Here is an 11,849-nt window from a genome sequence, read left to right on the forward strand (position 1 = left end):
TTGACGCGAATCCCTCACCTCTGCCCCGCAGCTCCTTCCACTTGTCTTTTATTTTCAGTTTATGCTTCCAAATCGGGAGGAGGAAGGGGTGTGCAGAGGGCACAGACGCGGGCTGGTGCGCGGAGACGCGCTCTGAGGCTGCGTTCAGCCCTTCCAGCCTCTCAATAATCAGGGGAGGTGTTAATGGAGGACTCGGCCGTAACTGAACCTCATAAAGCCGAGAGCATCTTGAGGCTTGGGCGCAGCGGGGGTGCTGGGGTCCCGCAGCGCGCCCTGGGCTCCCGGCCCCCCAGCCGGCCTTTGCCTTCCTGGAGCTTGTACCTAAAAGATGCTGCCGCCAGCTGGTGCCTGCGTAGACCGTGAATGGGCGGTAGCTCCTGCGGGAAGCTGGGCTAAGCCATTGATTGCTCCCCCGCCACATCCCCGCCTTCCCCTCCCGGTCCTTCACTCTCGGCGCTCCCGGGCGAGGCGCCAGGAACCCAGCACTTTGGGATGCACTCCGCGCGCCACAGCGGCGTTCCCAGCCGGGTCAGCGCGGGGGCTGGAGGTGCCTCTCCCACCCGCCCCGGCTAGGAGGTGGGGAGGCGATTAACCGGGAGAAAACCGACTCAAACCTTGGGAGATGAGCATTCTCAGGAACGCAGACAGACTCCCAGACCCGGGATGGGGCGGGGGCCAGGTTACCTGGTCTCAGGTTCCCGAGGGGCTGCGTCGCCCCAGCAGCCCCGGGCGCAGTCAGGCCGCGGGGAAGCAGAGCGAGAACCGGGAAGCCGGGCCTCTGGCCAATTATTTACTCACTCCCCCACCCAGTGCGCTCCTCGCAGGCGGAGACGGGGGGCGGGGGATTGCTGGGAGGCTCCGGCGCGGATGCGGGAAGGGGGTGTGAGCCGCGAGATTGGCGGCTCCGGGATGCGGGTCCGGGTGCTGCTGCGGCCCTCCCTCCCCGCCCCTCCCCGCTGTGCCACCTGAGCTGTTCCGCTGCGGTGCGTGGGCTGAGGGCGCCGAGGGCTGGGGCGCCCGCGCTCCTATCAGCCGCCTGAGGAACCAGCGTGGGATGGGGGGGCTTGGGCTGTGCCGGGGTGGGGGGAGAGGTGCACCTCTTAGCCAGCCCCGCAAGCTCCGCCACACAGTTTAGGGGTGGTAAGGGAACCAGCGGGAGCCCCGAATCCAAGCCCTCTCTGGCTTTCTCTTTCCATCCCAAACCCCGGAATGTGGCTCTGAGAATCCAGGACAGAGACCCTCGTTCCACCCCAACACTTGGCTTCACTAGCCAGTGCCACCAGCCAGCTAGTTCCACTAGTTTACCTCTTAAGTTCCCCTCACCTCCCCCCCCCCCCGACTTTCCCTTTCCCGTTCTGGCCTCCTTAGCTCTTTCTCTCCTCGAGAACCCCCCTGTGTTGGTCCGTTTTCGAGGCCAGGGAGGGGACAAGCCTCTCAGGTTTAGCTTCTATGCTCGCCAGCGAGGCCATCGCACAGATGGACGGTGATACTGACCCGAAACGCTTAGATGCTTTCATTCACTCCTGTCCGAAGCAGAGGTTTTTATCCTCTTTGGGGTCACGAACCGTTTTAGATATTCGGGAAAAACAAACAAACAAACAAACAAATTCATTCTACACACGCACGGGCGCGCGCGCCAAGTGCGCGCGCACTGAGGCGCGCACAGAGGAGCTCACACTTTCGTACAAATTTCGAGTGGGAAGATACGGTCGTCACGAATCTCCCAATCCCTCTACAGCCTATGATTCCCCGGTTTACACTCTTTTACACCCATAGTCTTAAAAAACGGAGGGCCCATAAGTCTGGAGATTTTGTGTCATGACCCCAACCTTGAAACTATTTGTAGGGACGAGGGTCAGTTAGCTCTCAGCGCCCGGGGTGCTCCGTCCGACATGCAGCAGGGTATCTAGAGATCCCTGGTAGGCTGGGAGTCCTGGGAATGACTTAACCTCTAGGTAAAGATATCTGTGGGTTCCTCCCAACCTTTTCTCAGAAATCAAGTTCTCCACAGAGGCGTGCAAGAGGGTCTTGACAATTTCCCCCCCTACACACACGCACACACACTTAAACATATGACTTTCTTTTTTTTTTTTTTTTTAAGGGAGAGGATAGTTTTGGCACCCGGAAGTACCTTTTAATTGTTGCAGGGTAGTGAAAAATAGCACCGACTTTTAAATCTTCCACCACTAGCAGATGTCCACAAATTCAAGCCTTTGGTCCAATGCAGAGAAGATGAAATGGCAGGTGTTGGTATGGAGAGGAGGGGGAGGTTCCTTCTGGGCTAGCCACGGACTGTGAGGTCTCAAAGTGCTCGTAGGAAAGCAGCACGCTGATTGCCCTTTGCCTGGTACTGAGCCCGCTTCCCTAGCTTTGTCTGGAGATTAAGCCCGGCTGGTTTCTGGCAGTGGAAACGGGCTTGCGGAACAGACTTTGGGAATGCCTTGGATAAGGGGCGCTGCAGTGGAAGAAAGGTCCGGGCAGGGCCCAGTAGCATCTCACCTTCTCATGGACCCTTCTTTTCCAAACACATCAGGTTTGGGAGCCGCAGGTTTCACTGGGGGGGGGGGGGGGGGGGGTGGGGGGGGGGGGTGGGAATCCTTCTTTTCCTTGCGCTGCAAAAATCAATGGGGCCAGTGTGTCTTTTGAAGAGAGGGAAGTGTGCATTGCAATCCACCTGCAGCGAGGACTACCAGGACAGGGCCCTTTCCCCAGGGAAGGGAAGCACCACTGCTTCAGGAATCGATGCCCATCCTCCACCCTGGTAAACCCCGTAAGAAGCTTCCCCAGTTTCCGCTGGGTCTTTCTATATTGGAAACAATCTAGAAATCAATGCCCCTTGATTTATGGTGACTTGCAATAGGAGTCTCCAGAAACCATGAAAGTGGAGCAGCACCAGAGTTGATTTAAACTGGGAAGTTTCTACTTCTCGGCATCCACATGTGTTTGTATACACACACCCAATAAGAAACCTGAATTTTTACTTTACAATGTGTGAATACAATATAGCTTGAAGCTCTTGCAGCGAGGCCCATTTATGTGGCCATATTGTGTTTAATGTGGGAGCACCGACCCGCTGCCACCCCTGATGTGTGGTTCACAAGCATGTCCACAGAACCACAGCGGAGAACTTCAGGCCTTGGCTCCCGGGCTCCAGATGGGGGAGAGAGTAAGAGCTTCCCCCATCCCCCAACAGCAGCTCCTTCGCTGTTGCACGCAAGGCTTGAAGTTCTGCCAGGAAGAGTTCCACATGAGAATCATCTGTGATGGACATCAGAGTCCTTTTACGTGGGCCAGTTCCCTACCGCAGGAAGTGCACTAGGAGGAGGAAAGAGCTGCCTCTAGGAAGGAGGCATCTCATAAGTTATTTCCATTTGTCAAGGGGCTTTCTCAAAACACGGCCTTAAATTGGGCCCCTTTTCAAAATGAACTTCCTTTCCTCTTTCTCTTCTTTCTCCAGAAAGATGACATTTTCAGGCTCCATTTCTTTCTCTTCTCCCTCTTGGGACTGCTGAAGAAAGCACCATCCAGCCCCAACCCAGAAAATGGCCTTGGTAATCTTCAAATCTAGTGGAAAACATTGAGCTATCTGGTTGCTTCTTGACCTGAGAATAGAAAGGAAATTGGCTCCCAGGAGAACATAAACCTGTCTGGAAAATCTAACTGCCTCCACAATCATAATGCTGACCCCTTCTCCTATTCACCTCCTCAAAATGATTTCTAGAGAGGACAACACCTGGCCACAAAGACTGGTTTTTTTGTTTGTTTATTTGTTTAATCCAAGGCGGCTGCCAGCACCTCACGGAGCCCACGGACAGGGTTGCTTAGGGCACCACAGTGGGAGCACCAGCAAAACTGGGGCACTAAAATGCCAAAAATTTGGGGAAACAAAAAATTTAGTATTTGACATAAAAATAACAACATAAATCACAATCAAGGGGGGAAATCAGAACTTTACTGGGCTTCTTTTTCACTTATTCAACAGTTTGGAATGGCTTTTACTTTAAATCGAATGTGTGAGAAGGCACCAGGATCTTTTGGTTGCTTCAGATCTCTAAAACTCTTATTTCAGGCCACAGACAGAGACTAAGGAAGCCCCCTGAGATGTTTGGGAACCTTTCAGATTCTGTTGGGAGAAGAGGCTGATGGTCAGCAGCCTCATTTTACTCAACAGCCTCCACTGGCAAGGAAAAGGCTTTCTGGGGCCATTGTCCTCAGAGGGAAGCAGGGAAGAAAGTGTAGGAACAATAGTCCCTTGAGCTCCTAACCTGGGTTGGATACTGATGCCCAAAGGTGTCACCGCAGTGAATGGAATGGGTATAAAGATAATAAAATGTCCTAAGATAGATTTGCTTGGGAAGTGCCGTAAGACATGGAGAAGGAAGCTGCGGGGGAGAGAAGTGAGAATGGTCTAATCAGAGGCATCTTAAGCGGCCTGACCTCCAAGTCAGAATGATTTAGAGTTTTTATCGAAAGAACAGATGGAAGATGAGAGCATTTCTTGATGCAGAATGGCACTTCTTGGGCCCTCATATGCTGCACAATATAGCATTATATCCATCTTTTTATAGCTCCAGATATAAATAAAATGAAGAATGTATTCAAACTCTTCTATTTGCCAGCAACCTCCCTTGGGTTGCTAACACGGAGGAGAAAACAGTAGGAGAACGGAGGCTATAAGAAAAATCAAGAGTGACTAATGTGACCCGATTGCTACTATTTATTTAATGGCACAGTCATTATTTTCTTTCTTCAACATATGTGTCTGATAATGAAGCAAAAAGAAAGGAAAATAACTATCAATGTGCCACTTCAGAAACACACAAACATTTGCTAGCTTTTTCATTTTATTGATGTTCTTTTAATATGTGTACTTGTGATTAAACTAGTGCTCAAGGACTAACAGCACAGAGAGCAATTCTGGATTAGGGTATTTTTTTTAATACAGGCTCAATTAGATGGAGAACAGAGAGGAAATTGTTGTCAAACATAAAAATATGAATTGAATTTCTTCCTTTGAGTTGGATCTTTAACATTGACTTGACCATATGGACACTGCAGAAGAAATAAAACAAAACTATTATTGAATTATTTCACAGGCATCTTGAAAAAGTACAATACTTCTCATGGTGGAAAAGGAGACTTCTAATCATGTTATATAGATCATTTGATCTACTGGGTCCTGCAGACTAAGAGGAGAATAATGGCAACCTCTGGCAAATGGTCCTAATTAGGGTCCAAGAATCACTTCCTAAATGCATCCTTCTAACTTTAAGAATTCTACTGTCAAAAACTCACTCTTAGAAAATTCTCAAGTCCTCAATTCATGCAAAGCTCTTAATGCATTTGATTAGAAACAGCTAATGGCACAGGTAGGAACATACATAAAAGTGAAGGCTTAATTTTTCAATACTGGCTCCAGCCAATACATGCATTTAGTGTTTAGTCCTTAATTGTAAAGTGGGTCAGTTAAAGGAAATAATACCTTCTTGCTCCCAAACATAAAGTCAAAGTGGTCTGTAAATAGAGGTTGTTACCTGTTTATAATCTTAACATGTAACAATTTACCTTACTAGTATGCTTTTAAAAAGTTACAGTGACAAACCCAGCCCCATTTAATTTTCTTGCTCAGCATAGGGAAGGATTTAGTTAGTTCATCTTAATCAGTGAGCACAGAGATATATTCACTGAAATACACATTTTAGGAAATGTACAGCACTAAGTTTGGGGTAGGTAGCTTCATGGTTATTTTTAAGATAGAGTACAAAACAGCCATGGAAAGAATGAGAGGAGAGAGAGAAGGGAGGGAAGAAGAAAAGAAAGGAAGGGAGGGAAGACAGAAGGAGGGGACAAAGAGTGGGGGGGGAATCATTATCATTTAAAGGAAACCCACATCACAATGCTGGTCAAATTTCTATTTGTTCGGCTAATAATGAAGACAAAAACGCTGTTTGCAAACTAGTTTGCAATATGCTGGGTTTCTTTTCCTGCCCCCTTTGTACTTGCCTAGTGAACGTGACTTATTTGAAACCTCGTGAAAAGTCTCCTTGTAATAAAGAACTCCCATGAATTCCAAATCACAGCATTTCAAGGGACTGATGTTCACAGCGAAATGTTACCAAATGCCATTAACTTTAAAGGTCCTATGTTGGTCCTAAGGACTTCATTGTCCTTGGCTAAAGTGGCTTGTGAAAAGTGCACTCCAGGTCTATTTAGCTTTTTTATTTGACTTGTTTTTCAAATAACAGGTATTTACGAAGTTACGGAAGCACCGAAAACTGCTGCGGTAATGCGAGAATTTGCTACTCACGTGTCTGCACGCAGAACCACAGCAGCTCCCTCTCTGCAAGTGGGCGAGCTGGGTGAGCACGGTATGGCCAGTAGCTGGATCCACGTAGTGCAACTGGCCAGCCTGAAGAATAATGAAATAAAACAATTCATTAATCTCAATATTCACCATAGCGCCTCACCATAATTTCTACTCCTGAAACACTGCAAAATTTTTCTTTGAACAACATTAAACTTCTTCCCAGCAATTTTGGTGGCACTTGCAACTGAAGACTGAATGCATTCCAACATTATATACAATCCAACTTTATGTGACATAAGGAGAAAATATACAGTTTGAGAAAAATGAGAAGTTGATGGAAAAACAAGAACTCCTCTATACCCAATAACTATGTAGCCACTGCTCCGGTATTTTTCATTCAGTTTCTAGGGAACAAGTTTAATAACAGGTGATTTAGATGACTTTAAGAGCTTAAGAGGCTGAAAATGAACTTTCACTCAGAAGTTGCAGTTGCAATTTCAGTACTTAAAATATGTGGATAATGATTTAAACTTACAGAAAAGGTGCTAATCAAAACCAACAGTCCTTACAGAAAAGTATTACCTTGCTATTATTGAACACTTTTCCTTACCTTCATGATGTGTTACTCCATTGCACATTTTACACTATTTTCTTTTTTGGGGAGGGTTGTTAGTTCTGTTTTTAAGTGAAAAAAGTATTGTTTTAACATATTAACACTCACTGCTTTCACAAGTTTGATCAAAAGAAACTTTTACTACACCACTTCAGATGTCAAGGAAGCATACTCTACTGACATTCAAACATGGTTTTTTATTTATTTTTTTTAAAGATTTTATTTATTTATTTGACAGAGAGAGACACAGCGAGAGAGGGAACACAAGCAGGGGGAGTGGGAGAGGGAGAAGCAGGCTTCCTGCGGAGCAGGGAGCCCGATGTGGGGCTCGAGCCCAGGACCCTGGGATCATGACCTGAGCCGAAGGCAGACGCTTAACGACTGAGCCACCCAGGCGCCCCCAAACATGGTTTTTTAAAAGTAATCCAAGTACACTGTGTGAAGGCAAAGGAAATAATGCAGCCTATTCTATGGATTTGGGCCATGTGGGTGATATTATTTATCCTCGAGATTTTGTAGAGGAACTTTTTCTAGGGCTTTTTATATAACCCTTTTACCATGAAGTAACTCTGCATCACTCTTGTATAGAACTTCTATATTAAAATATGTGTGACATGCACAGGTCTTCTAACATATTTTTGTATGTGCCACAAGTTACTTCTTCAGAGTGTCTTCCTTAATGGCTAAATATTTTAATCTGGTTGAGAATTTAGCCATGAATAAAGCATGAAGCAAAAAGACACATAGAGTGCAAGTCTAGGTCTACTCTAAGGTATTCCAGCCAAGCCAGACCCCGGCAGCAGAAATCCAGCAAGCAAGTCTCAAGGCCAGTCTATAGGGCCTCTCAAATCTTTTGGGACTACAGAAGCAGATTACATGAAACCAGAAGCACTAAACACTACTTTAGAATGACCAATTGTCAAGACCTCAGTTCTCTATTTATGAAACCCGTGTTTGAAGACTTGGAAGAAAAACAAAAAAACACCGGGAGCTCTGTTAGCAGTCTTCTTTTCACTTTTCACTTTTCATAGTTTCTGGGGGTCTTCTGAGGGCAATTATCTAGCAAATAAGCCTAACAAACAGATTGCTCCTGCATTTGCGCCTGCTCTCCTGCTTTCTGTGTTGATTTTGAAACTTTGAGCTTTTTGGCTGCCCACACAAACTTAATCTGTCCTCAGTAAAGGAGCCTCAGGTAACAGTGGCAACGGACATAGATGTGACAGGAGTGCGGCCAGTGGCTGGAAAATAAGATGTTCGGTCATGCAGATCAGCACGGGGAGAAAGGTAAGAGACCCATCTGCCTGGAGGTGTGGGAAAAGGACCACTGAGAGGGGAGTTCTGATTTGTTGAAAAGAAAAACAACAAACTTGTTTTGGGATTTACTTTTGGTCTCCTGGACAGCCATTTCACCTGTGATACTGACACTCAATGATGAAACATGGATGATTTCCTAAGTGAGAAAAAGTCCTGCTCCTTTCCCAGGCTGACCTGTCTTTACAAGCCACTGCTCTTTAGTCTAAAAAGAATGAAACTTTTGCTTATATTTACCATATTTATATGGTGAGGTATGGCAACAAAGTACACATGTTATTTTTTTTTTTTTTTTTTTAAAGATTTTTTTATTTATTTATTTGAGAGAGAGGGAATGAGAGACAGAGAGCATGAGAGGGGTTAGGGCCAGAGGGAGAAGCAGACCCCCTGCCGAGCAGGGAGCCCGATGCGGGACTCGATCCAGGGACTCCAGGATCATGACCTGAGCCGAAGGCAGTCGCTTTACCAACTGAGCCACCCAGGCGCCCAGTACACATGTTATTTTTAATGGAATATAAACAAGATCAATCAAAAGCTGCCAGTCATTTCCTGATGAATCTTTATGCAGAAGTTTCAACACTTGAATGAGCCAAACAGTGGATTCCCAGGGCCTTACTAACTGGCAGTGGGGGGAAAAAAGTCAATTTTAGAAAATCTTCAAGGTTTTCTTCTCTAGTCCCTTGGTTCAAGCAACACCAGGTAAATCTACACCAGACATCAAGTACTGGTCACACACAGTGTATTAAATAGGTTACTTTTACATTGTTTTTGTATCTTCACACTAGAACTCTTTTGCTCTCTCAAGATAATAAAAATTTATATTTTTGAACAACATTAAACTTTGAACAACATAAAACCTGCTCCCTTTAAACTTATGTAGTCTGAGGTGTTAGAAACTGTGAGCGGAGATGATAAGTTGTGATACTGGTACTAATAAGTGATTGTCAAATCCTCCAAACAGAAGAAAACATAGCTCAAGATTGTCTGGGAAGAATGTAAACGCCTGATATTAGTTTCCTTTACAATTGTGCTGTGTTACGGTGTAAAGAAAAGACGAAAGGATAGTAGCAAAAATTAATCTTTTTTAAAAATTTTGCATTATTTGTATCATTGGATGGCAAAGTGTTTAACTGATAATACAGATAAACACAGAGCCTACTTTTCCTGTGACTTCTCAGCTCCTCTCTACCTCCTCCATCAATACAAACAACCCCCGCCCCCAACACACGAACACACACACACACACGCAGTCATGATGGGTCCCAAACTGCGACCAGAGTTTAGCTCGGACGCTGATCAGAAGGGACCCACACTTAATACCAATATACGTTAACTCTTTGCCCATAATAGGGAACTGGCCAGTTTTCAAGCGAACGGGTCGGAGCGGTAAGCGCGCGTGCTTGCCCGAAGCCAGAGGAAGAACTGCGCGGGCTTCCAGCGACCTCTCCGTCCGCCGGGGGCGCGCAGGCGCACGGATCCCGGGGCCGGGCCCGGGTCGGGTTGGGTGGGGTGGGGCGGGGCCGGGAGAGGCGGGGCGAGGCGGGGCGAGGCGGGGCCGGGCGGGCAGGAGGGGCCTCACCGCGCACGCTACCGCGTGCAGGTCCACGATCCGCCGCTCGGCCGTTGTTAACTCTTCGCTCCCCGGACGCCTCCCCGTTGCCTCTAGTCCGCCTTGCGAGCGGGGCCCAGAGCCTCTGCGGTCTTCCTGAGCAGCGGAGGAGAGGGTTAAGCTGAGGTGCTGTCGGAACCCTCCTACGACCCAGAGAAGTTTTAGTGGCCGGGTGGCTTGAGGTAGCCTTCCGAGCGCGGCGAGCGCCAGCGCTGGGATCTGCGTGGCCGCCATGGCCGCCGCCGACCCGGAGAGGCGGAGCGCCCAACGCAGGGCCCAGGCGGGGCGGCCACGCGGGCCTGGGCGCCGGGGCGCGGGTCCCGGGCTGCGCGCTGGGAGGCCGGCCTGGGACCTCGGGCCTTCGACCCGGACTGCGTAAAAAAAATGGACTTTTTAGGCGGCTGATGAAGCTCCAGCAGGATGCGGGGACGCGGAAGAGTGGGCCATTTCTAATCTTTGTGCCTAAATTTTAAGTATTCCATTTTGTTTTCGGTGGTGAGAAATGGACATTTTTTTTCTCATGTCACACCTGACTTGGGACCATTCAGCATAATCGCCACACCTGTTAAGATGCTAGAAAGTGATCAAAATACCCGAGGTTTGTTTATAACCAGAGTGGGTCTGTTCAGAAAAGGCTGGGTATTCACAGAAAACGTGTACTAGGAATAAAGTTGGCCTAGCCTAAAATGAGGACCAAAAGTGAAATCGCACACTGAATAAGAAAAGGCAGTATTTTCATGTTGCTAAATATTTGCAAAATCCAAACTAAGATTATATCTCCTGTCTGAAAGGTAAAAGTTATTCTGGACTCCCACAAAATTGAATTTGAGAAAATTAGCACAAGCCCAGGAGGCAATATCAGGTGTTAGAATTAAATGAACACCACTCCCCCCCCCCGCCTCTCTCCTCAGCCTGGGTTTCTGAAAAAGAGTTTTGAAGAGTAGTCGTTTTGTCAGTGTTCTTCAGTTTTGAAGAACTGAGGGCTGGAATTGATCCCTGAGGGCAAGAGGAGATTTCCTGAGTTACGCCAAAGTTTGACTAAGCCACCATAGGGCCGTCACCACCACCCCTTTTTTTTTGTATCTGCATTTACCAAGCAACCCTGCAATTGTATTTGGAATTTTCTTAGTAGGTGGTGATCGAACTGACCCTACTGGTCCATTATAAACCTCATAGCGAATTAATAAATTGGAATCCTATTTTGGAAATCTATTTCCTTTCTGTTGGAATAAGAAATTAGTTATCAGGATCTTGAGATTTCTCAGTGATGTGAGAAAAGAGTTTAAAACAAGGAAAACTAAAGAGGGACTTTAGGAAAAGCTATGAAAAGGTGGGACCAAACTGGAGAAGGGAATCCACCACAAATCAGGTGTATTTGTGTGCTTTTTCCCAAACCAAATTCTGGAATAAGGGAAATTAGTCTGGAAGATCAGATTGATTGCATTGTTTTTAAAATTGAGGATGAGGACCTATTAATCATGACATTAATTCAAAGGGTGGGGACAGCATTATGAAAGAGATTAGCCAGGTACAAATAGAAAATAAATACTCATCTTACAACAGAGTTACAAAACTTTTGTATTGGTGGATAAGGGGGTGGGTGTGAATGTACACAGCAGAGCAAGGGAAATCTTTGTGTGAATAAAATAGTTCTGTATTCTGATAATGATGGTCACACAAGTCTACACATGTGATAAGATGTAGGACTATATACACCTTGTTCCCATGTCAAGTTCCTGGTTTTGGTATTGTAAGTATGTAAGATGTAACCATTGGGGAAAACTGGGTAAAGGGAACCTCTTTATATCTATTTTTGCAACTTTTTGTGAATCTATAATTATTTCAAAACTTAAAAACAATACTTTTAAAAAAGATCTAGAAATTGTTTTTTTAAAAGATTTTTATTTATTTGAGAGAGAGACACAGCAAGAGAGGGAACACAAGCAGGGGGAGTGGGAGTGGGAGAGGGAGAAGAAGGCTTCTCACCGAGCAGGGAGCCCCAGGACCCT

The 11,849-nt window shown here is 46.5% G+C and overlaps 1 protein-coding gene across 1 annotated transcript; it reads right to left on the bottom strand.

The window, feature by feature from the left end:
* Positions 1–4,829: 4,829 nt before the first annotated feature.
* On the bottom strand, positions 4,830–10,081 carry CUNH1orf53 (chromosome unknown C1orf53 homolog). The gene is made up of 3 exons (XM_032422405.1): positions 9,811–10,081; positions 6,308–6,409; positions 4,830–5,052 (listed from the first exon to the last, which is right to left on the bottom strand). Exons 1-3 carry the CDS (start codon positions 10,072–10,074, stop codon positions 4,981–4,983), a joined length of 438 nt encoding a protein of 145 aa, XP_032278296.1. The 5' UTR covers positions 10,075–10,081; the 3' UTR covers positions 4,830–4,980.
* Positions 10,082–11,849: the final 1,768 nt, after the last annotated feature.

The sequence above is a fragment of the Phoca vitulina genome, unplaced genomic scaffold (assembly GCF_004348235.1).
Source record: "Phoca vitulina isolate PV1807 unplaced genomic scaffold, GSC_HSeal_1.0 scaffold26, whole genome shotgun sequence".
Lineage (NCBI taxonomy): Eukaryota > Metazoa > Chordata > Mammalia > Carnivora > Phocidae > Phoca > Phoca vitulina.

Bases quoted from the DNA above. Each gene is read 5' to 3' on its own strand.
- CUNH1orf53 (XM_032422405.1), bottom strand. From the start codon at position 10,074: ATGGCGGCCACGCAGATCCCAGCGCTGGCGCTCGCCGCGCTCGGAAGG. The intron at 6,410-9,810 runs GTGAGGCCCCTC...ATTATTCTTCAG, and splicing joins TGCACGCGGTAGCGTGCGCG to GCTGGCCAGTTGCACTACGT. The intron at 5,053-6,307 runs GTGAGTAGCAAA...TTTCTTCTGCAG, and splicing joins GTGGTTCTGCGTGCAGACAC to TGTCCATATGGTCAAGTCAA.